The sequence below is a fragment of the Helobdella robusta genome, assembly GCF_000326865.2.
Source record: "Helobdella robusta unplaced genomic scaffold HELROscaffold_6, whole genome shotgun sequence".
Lineage (NCBI taxonomy): Eukaryota > Metazoa > Annelida > Clitellata > Rhynchobdellida > Glossiphoniidae > Helobdella > Helobdella robusta.
The window spans coordinates 4,006,445-4,027,371 of record NW_008705330.1 but is presented as its reverse complement, the minus strand read 5'-3'; the positions used below and the strand labels follow the sequence as shown (position 1 = coordinate 4,027,371).

At 29.5% G+C, this 20,927-nt stretch overlaps 4 protein-coding genes across 4 annotated transcripts; 2 read left to right on the top strand and 2 right to left on the bottom strand.

Moving 5' to 3' along the window:
• Window positions 1-1,767: 1,767 nt before the first annotated feature.
• On the top strand, window positions 1,768-4,841 carry HELRODRAFT_68824 (hypothetical protein; the record flags this gene model as incomplete). Its single annotated transcript, XM_009028963.1, has 6 exons — window positions 1,768-1,831; window positions 2,774-2,923; window positions 2,980-3,200; window positions 3,788-3,918; window positions 4,523-4,592; window positions 4,737-4,841. Coding segments are annotated over 6 exons (741 nt in total), but the record flags the coding sequence as incomplete, so codon positions are not given.
• Window positions 4,842-5,848: 1,007 nt separating this feature from the next.
• Window positions 5,849-6,240, bottom strand: HELRODRAFT_164368 (hypothetical protein; the record flags this gene model as incomplete). Its single annotated transcript, XM_009029321.1, has 2 exons — window positions 5,849-6,040; window positions 6,121-6,240. 2 exons carry the CDS (start codon window positions 6,238-6,240, stop codon window positions 5,849-5,851), a joined length of 312 nt encoding a protein of 103 aa, XP_009027569.1.
• A 3,276-nt stretch (window positions 6,241-9,516) lies between these two features.
• HELRODRAFT_164367 (hypothetical protein) lies at window positions 9,517-11,483 on the top strand (the record flags this gene model as incomplete). The annotated part of the gene is made up of 5 exons (XM_009029320.1): window positions 9,517-9,528; window positions 9,949-10,162; window positions 10,319-10,444; window positions 11,251-11,376; window positions 11,449-11,483. The coding sequence occupies 5 exons, from the start codon at window positions 9,517-9,519 to the stop codon at window positions 11,481-11,483; spliced, it is 513 nt and encodes a 170-aa protein (XP_009027568.1).
• Window positions 11,484-13,098: 1,615 nt separating this feature from the next.
• On the bottom strand, window positions 13,099-18,606 carry HELRODRAFT_68663 (hypothetical protein; the record flags this gene model as incomplete). Its single annotated transcript, XM_009028939.1, has 6 exons — window positions 13,099-13,202; window positions 14,597-14,764; window positions 15,615-15,771; window positions 17,227-17,448; window positions 17,514-17,723; window positions 18,229-18,606. Coding segments are annotated over 6 exons (1,239 nt in total), but the record flags the coding sequence as incomplete, so codon positions are not given.
• Window positions 18,607-20,927: the final 2,321 nt, after the last annotated feature.

The window sequence follows — 20,927 nt, the reverse complement described above, 5'->3', positions numbered from 1 at the left end:
CTATTCATTTTTTAATTTATTATATTCATTCGTAAGTTTTCTTATTGTTGCCTGCAGCATTGTGATTCTGGACTTGTAATACTTTGATTGCCTTTGCTGTTGCTTGATGAGATGTGCATCCATTGAGCAAAACATCTAAATATGATTTAAGTTTTAAAGTAAATAGCTGCATTTAAAATTTTTCATCATACATATATATATATATATATAATATATATATATATAAATATATATATACCCAATAAATTAAAATAAAGAAACTCTTTGTATTCTGTATTTCTTATGACAAAAAGCCATTTTACAAAGGCATCCTAATAATAATAAACCCACTATAATATAAAAACAATATAAAAAATATTTGAACATTAATTAACGATAGTTAAAAAAATAAAGTCAAAAATTTTAAATAAAAATACAAAAAAGCAAAGCCTCTTTTCTTCTACTAGTCTGGGCCTAGTGTCTCCTGGCACAATGTAACATTTTTAAAACTTTTAAACAAATAAACTTTATAAAATCAAAATGGATCAAATAGTAAATGATTCCAAAAATTTTACATAATTCAGTTAAATTATTAAGTTAAAAATCGATTAAAACTGCCGCAGAACGATTTTAGCAGCAAAAAAACGTTTACAAGAATGCCGCCGGTGGCACATTAACAGGGAAGAAGGTAAATATAGATTGGAAAACGGAAAAACCCATTGACAATTTGGTGCTAAAAAAGTTTGCTTCCAAGTTTCCTGACCTTGGGATGAAGGTCAACACTATAAAGCCATTCTTATATATAATTCAATGCGCTAGAGCCTTGATCCAGTCCTGGGTACCATCGCAAAAACAAATTTAATTTGAATTTGCAAAAAATCTAACAAAAACTGAACTAAATTTTTAAAATTTAACTTACTTTTAATAAGACAAACGTTAATAATCTGGTGCGTATATAACAGTATATAATTATTATTTTCATGTTCTTTATTTTTATATGCAACCAAAAAAATTACCCAAAATGTTCGCTAGTGTGGCTAAAATTATGCTGGCTTCCATTCCCTAGGCTCCCCTCCCTCTATGCATGCAGCTCTGACATAGGCAACCAACTGTAGCAAATTATCATTAGAAATCCAGCGAACTAGCAACCCACATATTGAGAACCACCGTAAGGTTTATTCGATGACTGAGTTAGGTCTCAAGGGTTCAGTAATTGTATGTATAGGTATACGCTACGTCCATAGCATATTTGAGTATATTGAGAAAATGTGAATAGATCATTTAAACGCATATTGATAATGTTGCGTTAACCAAATGAAAATATGTAATAAAATTTAAGTCGTAATATTTTATTGGTGAATTAAATGTAGTTGGCAAAATAAATTTGAAAATTACACTAAAATTTTTTGGTTAAAACTAAATTATCAAATGTTAATCAATATAATTCAAACAGTATAAAAATATTTTTAAAAATTAATTAATTTTAACTATTTGTACATTTTACTGATTTTCAACAAATTTCAATGGAAAATTAATTTTGTTGGTCCATCCTTTTTAAGTGTTTGCTAGTTACAACCTTCTTCCTCCTTTTTCTTTTTTGTTTAATAAACATGGTGAGTGGTAGTTTTTAAAATCCGTTCTGATCAATTTAATTAATGCATTTTACAAAATTTTTGCATTGTTTTTATCATTTAATTTTAAAGTAGCCTTGAAAATGTTTTATTTTTTTAGCCGACCAAGCCAAAGAAGGGCAAAAAGAAGGTGGCGGCCGTCCCGGTTACCACGAAAAAAGTGGAAGTAAAGAAAACAGTAAATCCGCTGTTTGAAAAGAGGGCCAAGAACTTTGGAATTGGTTGGACTTTTTTTTAAATTTATCAATCTTGCAAGCCAATTTGAATTTTCTTTAGCGTTAACCATTTGGATTTTTAGCTTTGCTAATGCTTGTTAAACCCAAATATTGTTATTTTTTTACTATTATTATTCCTGTCAAGTCAGGCAAAATTAGCAACTAGTAACCACGATATCAATATACATAAAATGTGAATGGCTTATCAATGAGTTTAATCTGTACTGGAGTAAGGCTAGAAGAGATATCTGGCTATTCACCTAGCTAGAGCCTAATGATCTCTAAATGAAGCTTTTTAGCTTAATTAGTATTTAGATAGACTTTTTAGAGATAGTCTCAGAGTAATAAGTTCGGCGTTAGAGAAAAACACTGCCTAATAATCTTACAAACAAGGAAAGAATAATCATGCCGGGCTAGGTTTAGTTTACTACCCGAGAAAGCTTGACCATTTTTAAATTTATATGGTAATTGTATAGATGGGTGTGGCTTTATTTTACTGATCTAGCAATATTCATTTTATTTTAGCTTAATTATGTTAATTTTTATTATCATAATTAAAAATAGTTGAAGATAAAATATTCAGTTATATATTAAGTGTACAATGTTAAAACACCCATTTATAAGCATCTTGATCTAACTGATTTTCAATGAATTATATTTTTATTTTAACACATAATTTTACTTTTATCAATTAATCAATCAATTGATTGATAAAAGTAAAATTATGTGTTAAAATTATCTCCTTGTTTATAATAATTTTACTTTTATGTTGTGAATAACAGGTTTATTGCATATCTTGAATTTCATTACTTAAAATACTTAATTATTTAAATTACTACTCTAATTGGAAAAAATTTTTATATAAAATCACTAATAGGAACTGTTATTTTTTTTCAATGTATAATATAATTGCATTTTAAGCATTAAAATATGATTCCTTTTGTCAAGGCCAAGACATTCAACCCAAGAGAGATTTGTCCAGATTTGTGAGATGGCCCAAGTACATTCGTTTGCAAAGGCAAAAACGTATTTTATACCAACGTCTCAAGGTGCCACCACCAATTCATCAGTTCAACCAGGCTCTTGATAGGCAGAATGGTAACAAATTTTTCTATCTAGTAATATATTAAACTCATACATTGTTGATTTTTCAGTCACCCAGTTATTCCGACTGATGGATAAATATAAACCAGAGACAAAAGTTGAGAAAAAAATAAGACTTGTTGAGATGGCAAAGAACAAGGTGAAAGGAAAGAGTGTTGAGCAGACAAAGAGACCACCAGTGATGAGATCAGGCATCAACACAGTCACAGCTCTCGTTGAAAGAAAGAAAACTGATCTGGTTGTTATTGCCAGCGATGTTGATCCTATCGAGGTGTGTTTCACAATTATCATAGTTCATATAATTTGTTAATGTGAGCTGTGATGAAAACATTTTTATTTGATTCAACATGATTCATATAAATTTGAGCTTTTTAAATCTGAGCTCACATCAAATGGAATTTTTCACTGTTTTTGATATTATTCATATCCTTAAATATAGTTGTCATTAACAATTGGTGTGACAGTGTTCATGTCCCTTTATAATGGATTGTGAGTTAGTTGAATCCTAATGAATGGTTATTAAAAGTTGTCTTGAATTATGTTTTTGTTATAGATCATATATTTTGCTGGTCACGAGCAATTAGTTCGCATGCACTTTGTCTGTTAAATGCATTATTTATTTAAAGATTGGTTTATAAAATGCCATTGGCCCTTTAGAATCTTCTGTTTCTGTATTATTTACTGTGCAAGGAAGAATTACATCCTTGAGAAAGCAAGGATGTTTTGTTTCTACAACTAACAGATAACAAATGTTGAATAAATCCACTGAGCTTTCACAATGGTCGTCGGTGCTGCTGTATATTATTTAGTTTTTACTGTTTATACAAAATGACTTGAATGATAAAAATACTTACATAGATAGTTCTATTCCTGCCTGCTTTGTGCAGAAAAATGGGTGTTGCCTATTGCATCGTCAAAAACAAATCTCGACTAGGTAGAGTTGTCCACAGGAAGACAGTTACATGTCTTGCATTTCCAACAGTCAACTCGTTAGTATTTTATTTATTTGTAAACATTTACATAGATTTTTTTAAGGTAAAAGCTTTGTGACAACAATCAAACAGACATTTGATATTAAAATAAATATTCTCTGGATAAGCCAATCTAACATTTTTTGATATTTTACAAAATTTGATGTGAAATTCAAATGTCTAATTTAAAAAAATTTAAAAAAATACTTTTTGCATTAAAAAACCTTTTCAGCTAGTGTTGCATTTGGTTATATATATACAATTTTTTGTATCTTATTGTTCATGCAATTTTTTCAGATTGCTTTACTTTACAACTACCTTGTGAGATTATAAAAATTGCAGGGGTGTTCATAATAAGGGAATTGTATCTAAAATTAAAATTTTTGAAATGAAGCTGGTGTATCTGATTATAATTGCTAAAGATTTTAGTCAGTGATCTAACTAAATAGTCTTAAACAGAATGTTTGTTCTTTCTAAACTCTATAATAGCATTTAATGCTGTGAGAAAATGAAATTTGGTTTCTGGTATTGCGAATGCTTAGATAGAAGTCAATTCACTCTTGTTAGTAAATTTTTGTTTGAAAATTAAGTAATATAAATCTTTTTACTTTTTTACTATTAGAGAAGACAGGTCAGCATTGAACAAATTAGTTGAAACTGTGAAGACTGACTTCAATGAAAGAGCCGAAGAAGTGGGCATTTTTTTCTATAAATACAAATAGTTATAATAATCCATGTGCAAATTTACACCCACCCGATAAACTAAATGTGTTCAATTATCATCCTCATTTCAAATTTAATTTATCATTAAAACCGGTATTGTTGACCACAAACAGATTCGTCGCCACTGGGGTGGAGGTGTTATGGGCCACAAATCCCAAGCCCGTATTGCCAAATTGGAAAAGGCCAAGGCTAAAGAGTTGGCCCAGAGGTCAAGCTAAACTGTTGAAGCTTCTAATATAACTGATAATGCATGACATCATGATATTGTTATGCTTGTGGAGCTAATGTGAAAAAGAAAATGAATCTTGTTGCGTTTGCAATCATTCAATTAAAATGTTTGGGGAGCTCTTTGTGTTTGTTTTGTCTTAGTATTGCTGCCATAAATTCTTAATTTTTACTGTTTTTTTCTCAAGTCTAGAAGAAACTAGACCAGTTTGAAATGAATCTGCAAGTTCAAAGTTAGAGCTTACAATTTTTAGTTTCAATTGGTCAGCTAAAATCCGCCTGTCAAGGATTATCATTTCAGTAGCTTTTACATAAGCAAGGTCTGAATGCTTGAAAGAGATTACACCAATCAATATGCTTATAAAGTGCTATTTCCGCGATGTTCAACAGTGCTCTTCAATGAATTTTGCAAACAGATGGGTCTTGAGATCCGCTCTGAACTTCGTAAGTGATGGAGAAGTAGGTAGAGAATTCCAGAGAAAAGGACCAAAAAAAGCAAATGCAGATTTAGCAAAAAACAGTTAAGAAGTGAGAACAAGAACACTGGACTGGAAGTTTTGATTTAAATACAATTGTTTTATAAAAAAGATTTTTGGTTGGCTGAAAAAAATACTTTGACAACACAGTTTGCAAATGAAGTGGAGTGAGAATAAAATGTGATGCACTTGGAGTGGAGTAGATTTGTGCGTTTTTAGTTTCTTTAGCCCTATACATAGGAGAGTTAAAATTTCGTACTTGCTTCGGTGGTCAAATGCAATCTACATATATTCGATAATGTGTACATAAAGATGATTGGCCCAGTCAAAACAGTAAATTCTAAATTGGTTCGGAAATGCGGACCTAGACTACTTTTCAACACAAAATGAATAATTTTTATGTTCTATTCAACTGTTCAATAATGCATTGGGAATGTCTACCTAAACAGGGTGAATAACAATCTTGAATAGGTTTTTCTTTAAGATTAAAAATTCAAATAACTAAACAGTGTCAGCAAAAAAGATCATGAAGTGGTCCCATTGAAATTGTTGTTGAAATTTTTTAGATTTTCTTTGAAGTTTTCTTTTTCTTCTTCCATGTACTTAATGTTTTGAATCACCTTAGAAATATCAGTAAACCGGTTCTGCGCAATCTCGTTTGAAGTTGAATATACATCCGTCATAACACTTTCGACTGTGTCCAGCAACTGTAAAACCTAGCAAGCAAAAAGTATTAGGACGGATAATATGATATTGTAATAAAGTACAATTTTAATGTTTTGAACAAAAATCTCACAAATTCGTTACAGAGATCTTTCAAGCCTTCAGCCTTTTCCTGCTGCTTAGTGCGATCGGCGTTCATTTTAGTGACGAAGTTACTGATATCGGATTCAATGTCTTTAGAATTTGTTGTCATATTTTCATCGCATGTAAACTCGTTCAGTCCCATTGACAAATTACGATTTGCAAGTATTGACGAAATTCAGCCTACATAAATTAGATAAAGCAACTAACACGGGTCTACCGAAACAAGATGGACGTCTGAAAACGATTATAATTTACCAAAGATCCCATATGTTTCAATTATTAAACAATTATTGATTTTGAATATAAATAATCCATATTTTAAATATCATACACATATAATAATTTTAGGAAATTTTTTATTATTGTAACATGTAAGAGTTTATTCTGTAATAATTTTTTGGTTAAAAAAATTTTATTAAATCTCTAGACTTTCAATTTTTTTTGTAGCTTATGTTTTTCTTTCATTACTATGATATATTATATTATTTTTGTTATTTTATGATATAAATAGAATATATACACGCACGCATATTAAATTTATAATATATTACAATAAAACCATGCAGGCAAGCGTGAGTAATAACTGCTGTGGTTGGAACAACCTGACATGATAATGAGATTTTTTATTTTATAACTAACTAAAGTTAGTAACTATTGTCTAAATTTGATAAATTATTTAAAAGTAAATGTTCAAAGTTATAACAATATTATTTATTTTTAATTCTCAATATTGAATGAATTTAATCTTTTTGCAAGTACCGAAATGACAAAATAGGGACGCAAATGAAAAAACTACTTATTGTGTAAAAAAAAAGTAGAAACAAAAAACTTTGTCAACTTTCCGTGAATTGATGGGGTTATAAGTGATACTTAAAACAAATCCTTACCAGCGGAAATAGAGGAAACGGCCCATCACATTTCAATCATTTTTCTATAAAGTCTATAAATACAAAAGTTTATTATTTCTTTCTATTTTTTTATAGCAAGTATTATAGTTTAAATTTGATTCGTATACAGTTGAAAAAATAGCTTCCTCCTGTCTGGTAACATACAATCTGATTCAATTGAATCTAGATTTGGATGGATGAGGAAAATGGCAGGCAGCAATTATTATTATATATCTTGTAGGCAGGCATTTGACAGTGATAGAAAAATTAGAACTATTTCACTTTCAAGACGCTCAGATTTTTCGATAAACGATGAAACAAATTATGATGATTTGAATGATGTTGCTGATGATATATCTGAATGCATCACAATCAGTGAAATAAATGATGATGATGATGATAAATGATCATGCGCCACACTGTCCTATGTCTGTGGCGCCATCATCCATTCTGTCTGCAACACCACAAAATACCAGTCACGTAGAAAATATTTGATCTCTGACGAAAAAGAAAATGACTTAAATTCAGATTTCAGGTATTTGAATCAAGTCACTAAGAGAGGACTAATCCATCTGAATATGCCTGAATAACATGTTTAAAAATATTCAGTATTTTTCAAAAGATGAAAAAATCTTAACAATTGTTTAATAAATTTTTAAAGGCAAAAAATCAAGGTATTCTTTTTCAAAAAATAGTAAAAAGAACGAATTTTGAAAAATTTGATTCTTTATTATTTTTTTTCTAATTATTGTGATAATTTTCATGATCTACAATTATAATTGTGCAAATCCCTTTTTTAACTGATTAAGCAAAAATTATGTTAAATCTTTACCAAACGTTAAAATAACAAAAAATAAAATAAAAAAATTGAATAACTGAATTTATTGTTGTGTTTTGTTACAATTTCGATAGCGTACGGGCTGAAAAGGTTCGTTTAACCGTCCGCCGAGATATGTAACCTAGTTAAAACGCTTGTCCGTCCTGTTGTACTATTTAGAAGCCCATGGCTCTAGTATACACATACAGATATACGATACACACATACGTATTAACAAATTAATATACATTTATATATTTACTGTACATACATATATATATATTTTGGTACGACCAGCAAATATATATAGATAAATATATATGTATATTATATATATATATATATATATATGTATATATATATATATATATATGTCATATATATATATGTCATATATATATATATATATATATATATATATATATATATGTCATTTAAAATGGTTGCCCAGCGTGCGTTTATAATCTTTTTTATTAAAACCTCAATACTTCTGAGTTTGTTGAATTCATATTTATTGAGAGGAAAATTATTATTGAGCTTGGCTGACAGTACTGGGCAACCATTTTTAATGACATTTGTATTAAAGAGAGCCTCGTTCCTAAATATATATATATATATATATATATATATAATATATATATATATATTGGATTAAGACTGTCAGAACTGCAATTATTGATGAAAATCACAGATGTTAACTAACGCCGAACATGATGTGATTTTCCTCAATAATATATATATATATATATATATATATATATATATATATATATATATATATATATGTGTGTGTGTGTGTGTGTGTGTGTGTGTGTGTGTGTGTGTGTGTGTTGGTAATAGACCATAATTTTTACAATATTCTATAAATTCTACCGAATGTGTGGCGTTAATATGTTTGTAGTTCGTTTTTGAGAAAAATCGAAAAAACAAACTACAAACATATTAATGCCAAACATTCGGTAGAATTTATAGAATATTGTAAATATATATATATATATATATATATATATATATATATATATATATATATATATATATATATATATATATATATATATATATATATATATATATATATATATATATATATATATATATATATATATATATATATATATATATATATATATATATATATATATATATATATATATATATATATATATATATATATATATATATGCATATGTTATGATCAATGTTATTTAGAAATTTATTGAATTCTTCTCAGCCGATTATCTACTGTTTGATTATAATTATATTGTAAATAAGTTGCTCACCAATGTATTGCTACCCTGTTATTTTAAGTATGAGATAAGGACAACTGATTTAGGTTGCCTTTTCGCGGGTGCGGTGCGGATGCGGTTCGGAAAAATTTTCTCTGCTTGGGGTTCTAGTTCAAATATGCACACACAGCTCAGAGCACAAGCCGTTTTACAAAAAGTTCAATATGCCTATTTTTTTTTGCCTATTATTTTAAGCACTGGAAAGTTGGACATTTCCAATTTTATCTCCCAAAATTGATATAACATAGGCAATGACACAAATGCAATCAAGTGCGTTATAATGTATGCTGCGAATAAAACGTAGTTGGCTTGGAAGTGGAGGTAAATAAATAATTCAACCGTTCGATCTTCATTTGCACGAGTGTTGCCTTGCTGCAACGACATCATTTTGAAAAATGTCGAACGAGGTGAGATGATATGTTGCAATGAATAAAACATATTAATTATTATTATAACTGATTGATTTTATCAAAATACAAGTTTTTTATTTGCTACATAACCTGACACCTTATGACACACATTGTTTTTATAAATTTACATACGTGGTTATCAATTAATACAAATATTTAAGAAAATATAAAACGGATGAGTTTAATTTACAATATTGAGCCTTTACAGTTATTTATTTTTTTGACAAATATGTTATTCATTGAAAATTAAAATTTGATTATCATAACTTTTCATTTATTACATAATTGAGATGTAAAATTGTTTTATGTTATCGAAAATATTCAGGATGAAAAAACAAAGAGAAAAATACTGTTAGCAAGTAAATATTTTTCGTTCAATTACTCATATAATTATCATTATCACATATCTTATGAAAGCTTTTCATACACAAATCAAATTTTCATACAAGAAGCAGAGATAGAAAACTTTTAATTTGTATAAACACAGAGGCTCAGGACATATTTTCTACTTTTTCAAAATCGAACGACAACACGATCAACGTGGATGAAGTTGGTGCCTTCATCAGGTCAATGGGACTCAACCCCAGCGAAGCACAGGTGCAACTAATTCAAGGGCAACTCAACCAATTTGGTCAGATTTTTCTTAATAATGCTATCCATCAATTTCAATGCTTCAATGCTCGGTAATTAAGTATTTGTTCGCTTTTTCTTATTATTAAAAAGATTATTTATAAAAAATAATAAATATATAACTTGAATAATAAATGTATTAATTGTATCATTCAAGTGGAGGACGAAAGCTTATCATTTCAAACTGTGATGGACGTGTTGAAAAGTTTCGAGAGCATTCAAGACAATGATTGCTATGAGAATCTCTTGAGAGCCTTTCATTTCTTTGATCCCGCCAATACAGGTACAAAAACAATATCGCTTTTAAACAGCGCGGCATACACTTGAAAAATTTTCATTTTGGTCTAGTCAAATGTTGTTGTACGAGATGGCTAGAAATCAAAGTTGGATTATTTTCTTAGTTGGATTGCGGTGGTTTTTAAATTTTTCGTTTCATGTTTCATGCTGAAATGATTCCATTATTTCATTTACAAGCAAAATTAACAAATTTTAGTCCCATTTTCATTTTTGTTAAATTACAAATTTTCATGACTTCATCATATATTTTTTAACTAAACAATTAAATTATGCTGCTGGTTTGACCAGTTTGTAAACTATATATTAACTTATTTCCGAGCATTCGTCAGATATTTAAACTAAATTTTTTACTGCTTTTACATTTTTTTAAATTATGTAAACATTCTTACACCAAATCTGCTTTTGCCTTTCATGGTTTTCCTTTCTGTAAATTTTTGTTTTGCTTCTGCCTACTCCCATACCTACCTCAGTCAGTTGCCTAGATCAGATACATTCGAAGAGCTTCCAGCATACAAAGTTCCTGATAGAGCCTTAATTGATTGATTCATTTATCAACAATAGTTTTTCCAGTAAAGTTATTTCAAAAATGGATTGTGCTCTTGTTAATTATTGCTGTTGTCCAGGCGTCACTGTGTACCAAAGTGCAACAATAAATACAATCAAAGTTACAAACTGTCTGTCAGAGCGATAAATAATAAAAATCACCTAAAGTTTGACACAAACTTCTATTTTTATTATTATTTAGTATTTGTTCACTTCTATTATCATCGTTCCATAAACTTTTCAAAAAAGGCTACATAATGATGAACGATTTAAAACGCGTGCTCATGAACAAGGGAGAACCACTGAGTGACGATGAAATATTTGAACTGCTGAAACATGCAAATGTTGACAAAAAGGGAAGAATTAAATATATTTGTAAGTTTATTGATAAATTTGGTTCAATTTTTATATATATTGTAATGCTAAAATAAAATCATATTTTTTTAGATTTAGCTCAAAGACTTTCGAAAAATATCCTATAAAAAAAAACTCCAAGCTAAAATTATTGTAATATGTTTTCACTATTTTTTTTACTGATTTCATTAAATAAAAACTAAATAATTTTTAGATAAACAGTTGATATAAAAACTTTATACTTCATTCAAGTATATACAATTTCAAGTTATGAACTGTAAATTCCTCAATTATGAGATGATGTTTTCTGATTGATATTAACAACGGCACCAAAAATAAAGGAAAATATAAAGATTCGCCTAAGCAACTTAAATATAAGCAGTGCTTTTATTTACCGCAGCAGGTAGTAAAGGTTTACTGGATTGCCAAACAAAATAAAATGACACCAAAAAAATTTGTTTTATCGATTGAAATACTACCGGTAATGTTAAATAATTAGTAAGTACATCTTAAAAAAGAATAAAAAGATATAATATAACTAGCGGCTCTCTAACTAGCACTTTTTTCGTTAAGCAATATAAAACGGAAATTTATCCCGTTAGTTTAATAAAGTCAGAATCTACAACCGACAAATTTATTGTATGGAAAGTTATTATAAAATATAATTAGCATTTGTTGTTTATTATATATATTATATAGAACATCGTTACATAAAGTTGCGGAATGGTTTTACCACTTATCTCAATAATCATTGATTATTGAGAAATAATTGATTATTAATCAATTATTTGAATTGCAGAACCTCCTGAGCCGACCGCGTTCACTTTTTTGACATTGTATTCTATTTTTCTTCAATACGTTTTTCAAGTTAAAATTTGCAGACGTGTAAGGCAGATTTGTAAAGAAAAAAAACATGTTTAAAATAACTCAACATTGATTAAATAATTTCAATATGATATGCCATAATTTGTCAAAAAAATTAAAGATTTGGGGCAGTTTTTCAGCACTCTCTTGATGACCGAAAATTCGCAAAACAAACAATTGTGAAGTACAAAAAGGTAAAATAAAAGAAAATAAGGAAAAATGCATGCATGAAAATTCAATGAACAAAACTATTGAAAACATTAAAATTTGCAGGTACCCTAAACTAACGAATTGGTTAACAGAATTAACTATAAAATAATAAAATTATGTACCAAACAAACGAAAAATCATTCAGTCCAAGAAATCAATCAAAAAATAATTAAATCTTTAAAATAAACAATATAACAATCAGGCAATCAACTTATAATAAAAGAAGCAATCAAATAATCAATTAAGTGCCAAACCAACGAAACAATATGTTAACAAATAACCGGTCAATACAAAAATAATTTAAAATATAAATAATAAACCCAACAAACAGCAAAAATAATCAATAAATTTATAAAACAAAAAAGTTTGCAATCTGATAGAATTAGTCTTATTAAATCTAAAATAAGCATTCCTAGTAATTACTTTTTTAAATTTATTTTTTGGCCACTTTTAAAATAGAAAGAGAATGAAGTTCTCCGCTTTATTTCCAAAATTTAGATTTTGGATTATTGAGTAAGTGTTGAAAAACTGATAAAAACTGATTAAAATGTGTTTAAAAGAGTTTTTAAAATATAAAAAAATTAGTAAAACAGAATCATTGATCAAACATGATAAAATAATTCAGTGATAGATGTCTCTATTTTTAATAAATTAAATTGTTCAACTGATTCAAAACAATTTGAAGTCTTTAGCTTCTATCAATGCAGATTTGCTTTCATAGTGCTCCAGCAGGTTACGCCACATCGCGTCAGTTCTCAAGAGCAACTTGTTTCCTGGAAAATTAATTATTATCGAATCAAAAATTTCCTATTCGATTAAACATGAGGTTACAATATATTTCATCAACTAAATGCTCTAACAGTTTGCTTAGTTTTAATAAGAAAACGGAATAAATTAATAGCTATTTTTATTATTTTTATTAACAAAGTACCATATACAGCTGGTTTGGTTGTGTGTGTGTAAAGTTGGTAATAAGTTGCATAAAGTTTATCTTCCACTATCTGCACGGACCAACCAAAACTCTTCTGTGATGAATGTAACCTTAAGATTTTCACATACGTAACAAGACGGCAATGAGCTGCATTTATATATTCACGTTTTTTATTTTATTAACTTTGTAGCAGGTAAGATTTTAATTTAAAAAATTGAAAAGCGGTGAAGTATAACTTCAAAAAGTTACCATTTAGTTGTTTAGTATATAAAACACAATATAAATAAAAATGTGTCGAAATATAGACAAACAAATGAACATTATTCACCATTGATTTAACAAAGAAGTACTTTCAATAAATTATTTAAACATGAACTACAAAAAAATACAATTTAAAACACGCCACCCGGAAAGAGATGTCAGAAAATTTTTTTGACACCGCCCAAAACATAGACAACCTCTTATCAATTATTGCCCTGCTTTTACTGTGTTACTATCAAACGCGGCCTTTGCACTTATTTAATGACTTTTGGGTAGATGTTTTTTCCGCCTGGTTTAAAAATAAAAGGAATTAAATCCTCATGGCCTACACTATCGAACGAGGGCTTCAATCGAGCCACATCAGAGGATCAGTGCAGCACAAGGTCAAGAGTCATTGATCAATAGAAAAGGTATTAAATATTAGATTATTTACATGTGTTAGTTGTTTTCATGGTGGCGGAAAATAGATTCAACAATCAGACTGCAGACTGGTGGCACCATGAACCGATATCATCCAGGAAATAAGACCTCCGCCAACTCTACCAACCGATGACTCACCTCAGCAAATGCCTCAAAATCGCACTTCACATCTGTGCTCTTTGTTTTCTAAATGTGGCATTTGAGCTTCCACCATGGTATTTGTCCATAGTATAAACTCGACATGGGCTTGAGATAACAAGCCCTCTTATGACATGCCTCCTCCTCTTTTTCTTCTTATGACATGCAAGCATCCACCATGGTGTTGACCCAAGAAGAATACTCGATATGTCCACGAGAAGACGATATTTTCTTTTACTAGCATTTGAGTCTCCACCATGGAATTTATCACTCGTCATGCCTTGAAGTTACTCTTAGATTTTAAACTCACACATATTCATATACTAATAGATTATTATACATACATGTGCAAGCATGACAACTTTAGTTCGGTTATAAAACTGAACTGAAAAAATAAATTAAAAAATTCTTGTTCACCTAGTATAATTAGTCCCAATCTGGATCTGGTCAAGGCGACATTTATTTGATGATAATCAATGATAAATCCCAAATGTTTCTGCCTCCATTTGATGCTCGGTTCTCTTTCTATTTCACTGGCGGGAAGTGATCTAACCGTAGACAGTATTACGTAATCCCATTCAGATCCTTTTTGTAAAAACAACACAGAAAATTATTGAACTGTTAAAATTATACTGTTAAATTTTCGAAAGTTTATTAAAATAATTACAATTTTATCGCAAATAACTTTAAAGCAAAACTGCTATCAACGAAGGAGTTTTTCGTGGTAACCACAAAAGACAAGTTAATCGATCATGAAACAAGTATTAGCCAAATTTTGTCAAACCATACTATGGCAAAGGATTAAAGTTTTCTAATTTGGAAATATCACTTATTCAACTCCAAAAAACAATTATAAATAGCGAGTGGTGTCCGACGCTGAGAAACCACCCTGTTTCAAAATATGTATGGAATAACTTTATTTGGAGTTTAGGTATATATTTATTGAATAAAATTCGAGATAGAATTTTCCACTAGTGTTTTTAAACAACTCTTGTCTTTACTCGGAAGTGTGTGATAATATTATTTAAGACAAGGTTTAGAGTTAGTTGAAGTTCAAACTGAAGTTAAATTATCGGCCACATTAGAAAAGCTTATTAATTTATCATTTTTACACGATTTATTGAAGTGAAAAATTTTATGCGGCGTTCTAAGCACCGAGGCAAATAATATCGGTTGAATTCCGTTTAAGAAATTAAACGTCATTTAGCTGTTTCTTTAGTCCATTTGAGATATCATCGAGTAAATAAACTAAACATCAATTCAAAATATACTTACAACAAAATTTATACGAAGTTTCTAGAGAAGGACTGACTAAAAGGTTTGTTTTTAACAAATAGAAAATTTTGAACATAAATAAACCTACGCAATAAAACGGGAAATCGCAATGAAATCGCAAAACCGAAAAATGTAAAAAAAATTTATGTAAAACGCCTACCTTGAGCAGACACTACAGTTTGAACAGTTATTCCACTTAAATTTTTTGAAATCAGGTTTTTAGATATTAACGTACATTGAGCTCTGTACTGAGATAATATTGCTATGCTGGATTGATTGATTTTGAATCTGTGGACAAGTCTGAATGCAATGTTCACCTGTAAAAGATATTTAGACATACGGTCAATAAAAACAAGTTTTTTTACAGTTAATGTAATTAATTATAAAAATAAATTTGAACTAAATAATTAAACGCAAAAATCATCATCATTCAGAAAAAAATTCCTTTATTAATATTATCAATTGAGAGCTAAATATTTCTTAGAGGATAAAAAGTATTAACAAAATTGTAGGTCTGCAATTTAAGTTTTTAGCTACAACTCACAACTTTTCTCGATTGTCTACCTTATTTTTGCAAATATTTGTCTACTATTCAATCAAAATTTAACCAAATGTTATTATCTGAAACGTTTAAAACAAGCTCACTCTTTTACAACTCCTCCAACCAGGTCAGACAGCCTGTTCACCTAAAGTGCAGCTGTGGACAGTTCATAGCCCAAGTTCTCTTAAGGGAACGTGATTAAACATAAATTACATTTTTGCATAATTGAAACGCTCAACTCTCTTTTTGTAAATTTTTGCCACAAAGCCAAACGCATTCTTTTGAGTTCCTGTATTTGAGTTTTCTACAAAGACTGCCCATGCCCAAATCAACGCGTTGATATATTTTTTTGGATGTATGCAATAAAACTAAAATTTTTTAGATGAATTCAGAAACGGTTTTCACCAAATTGTTACGATTGATTGCTACAAACATAAGTTCAAATGAAGTTTCATAAAAATAAACTCTAAAACCGAATTTATCACCATCTAGTCTGAACACAAACTACTGAACGAAGTCTTCCAAAATTTTCAGGTTCTCAATAATGTTTCCTGCCATGATAGAGCGATTTAATTTTTTTAACATATCCGGTCCTTCAAATACTTTGCCATTTTTATCCCTTTAAACGTAAATTTATAATAAAATAAAAATAATTCATTTGCAAACGCAGCTTATGTATTTTTTAGAGGATAATGAATAATGAAGTGTAATGTGGCGAGACAATATTTTTGTAGAATATCGATTGTATATAATACATCTCTTTTTGCCTTAACAATTATGATCCCGGTATTTTTATTATATTAATTGTTAAAATTCTGATAAATGTGTTTGATCTCAAATCTTTTAATAAAAATAGTGTAAACTGTGCATCGTTTCGTGTTGTCTCAACTCATTTGTATATACAGTCACTTTTTTTAACGAAAATTGCTATGTTACTGCCAGAATTTAGTTTTTCATATCATTTTATCTTAATAAAATTGTCATTTTTATTGTTTTACATAAAAATATTTTGAATTATACGATGCCCTTTTTTTATTTAGTTGTATTTTAAACCCTTTATTGCGTTAATAATGATTATCAGTTATCATTAAATTCCTAGCACATTAAATGTTGAAAATTTGTTCAAAAGCAACTGGACGTGCTTTGTAGAAGTTCTTTTTATAAAATCTAATTTTCACTTTTACCAAGAATTTGGTATTTAAAATAATCGATAAAAAACAAAAACTATTACAGCATTATTTATTTCCAGTTCGTTGCTCTTGGACTGTTGTCCTCCATCTTCTGACGACACATTCAATCCCTTCTCTTCTCCAACATTGTGCAGAAACACTATTGGATGCTTCGGTCCTCCAGGCCAAAACAGATATTGAGAAGGATCATTTTGATTTTCATTTCCAACTTCAAGACGATTTTTATAAAATTGTTTGGATGGAAATTCTGCGATACTTTTTTGCTTTAAAATAAAAGAAAAAAACGTGAAAAGAAAAAAATGTAAAAATGTTATTACGTAAAACAGACCATTCTATATTGTTTAGTGAGCATGAAAGCATTTTCATGATATCTCTCAAACAAAGAGGTTTCTAAACCAAGTTGACTCGCTAGTTTCTCTGTGACAACAGGTTTCAATTGCTGGTGATCCCCCAAGAGAATGATCTGCTCAGGATGGTTCAGGATCATGGGAGACATACTTTCTGGTTCCATACTCATGCTACATTCATCAATTATAAGCTGTATTGAGAACAACAAAATACAATATCGTTGAACTAGTTGATGATTTTCACGAACCTATTTTATTGAATATCATGTGAAAATAGAAAAGTTTAGCTACAAAGTAAGCAAAGCATAAAATGCTCTGCCTTTTATATTAAAGTCACACACACAAGCACCCACACACAAACACATATATTTTTGAAGTTTGTCTTATGTAACCAACAAATATTTTTTAAAATCTAATGCATTTTCATTACATTTTACTTGTTTAACGTAAACAAAACTTTGGACAGTTATTAAATTAATGTGGTCTTGTTAAACAAAAAAATTTATTAAAAAAGTGTTAACATACGAGTAGATGGGCTACATTAATAAACAACTAAAAAATAACAATGAAACAATGGGAGAATCATTACATGTTGCATTGTGACGTTAAGATAAAATTATTAACCAGATAAAACTGCTAATAAAAAATTCTATAACTGTGTGTATATTTGCTACGTTATAAAAAAAATTACTGTACCTGTTTTATATTGAACGTTTCGATTCTCTTTGGTTGATTGGCAGAACACGTCATCAATATGATATCTGCTTCTTCCAAAAATTGTTGCTCTGCATCCTTTATAATCTCTTTGTACTGTGAATCAATTTTCATAAATTCATCGTAATTTTTCGTGGGATTGTCATAAATCTGAATGAACCATTCTTCTAAATTTAAGATTATTTGAGCAAAAGGACATTTGTTAGCATCTCTTATAATGTGGTGGAGAGAAACATCTTTCAGTTTCTTGTCTGCAGTTGTATCTTTCAATCGGTATTTTTTTTTTATTAGAGGCATGAAAAATGGATTTGGATAATCTTCTAACTCTTGCTTTTTACCATACACTCTTAAAATTTTCAGCGTTGGATCAGATATCTGGATGAGGTAAGCTTGAAAAAAACGATAAACTTGTACAAATAAATAAAATTTGATTGAATTAATACTTACAAGTTATAACATCGACAGATTTATTAGAAGGTCCACAACACATAAGCTGAGGCTTTTTTAAGCTTGGGTCTGTGTGTGATTCATTAATTTTGAAAAATGCATAAGCCATATGTGCTGCCACCAATGTTTTGCCTGTTCCTGGTGGGCCTTGTATCAGGTGAAATGTTGATCTTAATGATTTATTCAAGGCAACATCCTGCACATTATTCAGCTTTTTCAGCCGTTTGCATTCAAATGTTGGAAGATTTGAATAATTTAATATCTTTAAACCTTATATCAAATTTTTTAAATATTTGTCATCAAAAAAAATTTAAAAAATGTAAAATTTCCACTACTATGCTTACAGATTTTATCACCTAGAGCAATTCCTTTTACTAAATCTGAGCACAATGGCAGCAATTCCAATGATCTCAGCATATTTCTGAATAAAGCAACAAAGTTACGTTATAATGTTTTTTCTTTATTTACTTTTTGCTATATTTAAAATGTTCGGGGAAACGCACATTTTTATTTAATTTCACGTGGTAGCATTCATGCACACACGCTTATACACACAAACACGCACGTCCACTTACCTCATTGGTTTTGTAGGAGTGATCCATTCTATTGTGGCCGTAAATTTTTCGGTTGGGTCTAGAAGAATTCTTGGAAATTGGGACGAGTGTTGATTTATCATTAGAGTAACTTTGTATTTGTTCTTATTAATAACTATACTCAAAGAGACACAGTGTGCAATCCATGTCACAGGCTGTGAATCTGATAAATCATTTCCAAGTGGAATATTTGTTGAAGGAGCATTGTACGTTAAGTGATTATATCTGACACAAATGTATGTTTGAATTTTGTTTGTTGTGCATTCTTCATCTAACGTGTCATCACTTAACAGAAAATCAATTTTTCTCTCTTCACAAAATTTTCTATCTATAAAAAAATACCCCATGTACTTTAAATTATCTTCCATACGCAATTCTTTCCATTGAATATAAACGTTATGAATGATTTCAGATATTCCATTCGATACTGCAGATCTGACAGCTTCCATTAACAAAACTGGAATCCAGCTTTCTGTATAGTCTTCAATGTTGGAATATTTGTCCTTTGATGCCTGCACGTGTGCTTTTTGTGCAAAGCATTCAATCGGATTGTCTTGGTGTTCTAAACAGATCCCACTCATTTGCGTGCATGGAAAATATTGAACCACTGGTTTCATTAGACCTCTGTGTAATTTGGCACCTATTTGTAATTTTATAATGTCACATTTTTCTGCTTCCAAACTATATTTACAAAACTGTTTATGTCTGCTAAGAACATCTCCTTCACAAGAAGGCTCTGCATCAGTTTCTTTGGTTTTTACTTTTGGAAACGGTAAATATGTTGGCCATTCTAAATTGCCATGTTTTGCTATTTTTAAAATACTTATCCAAATTTCTCCAAAAACTTCAGTAATTAGATTTTTTGAATTCAATTTTATTTCTTCAGAAAGTTTTAGAAAATTGTTAGCAGACTTTCTATTGTCAAAAATTCTTTGAGACCAATTGTAAATTATACGATTGGATTCATTTAATTTAGGTTGTTCAGTTAAATTCATTGAAGAACTTTTGATTTGGATAATGTTGGGGAGTATCTGACTCAAAAATGCTCCATGGCATGATATGTTGCTTTCATCAACATCAATGACAACGGAGTCAATATTTATTGGCTTTTTAGTCAAGAAGTCGCACAGAGCTACTGTCCAAGTATCACTTTCATAGCGTTTCGCCCTATTCATTGCCTCATTAGACTCACTACATATACTTCTTATTTCATTTCGATTGTAACAAGGTTTCTTATCTAAACATGAATGAACCATCCTGTGCACAACAATATCAATGTATCTTCTTATAGGTGATGTGAAATGTGTGTAGGCTGCAATGTTTAAAGTGTTATGTTTTCTATCACAAATTGAAACATCGCCTGAACAAACATAGTTGGATTTATTTTGTATTAATTGTAATTTGTAAAGCGCAACTAGCATTTGAGGGTAGGATTTGGCAGTAAAAATAAGGTTTTTTAAATTCATTATGTTCCCTTCTTCCAGAGAGCCCAAAATTCTTTTTAATAAATTGTCCGGTATAAGCACTTTTTCTGACATATTAGAATTGCCCAAGCACGTGCATACATCAGGACATTCACATACTTCATAATCCGGCTTCAAAAACCTACTCGCTCCAACCATGTAAGGCAAAATTGGTTGG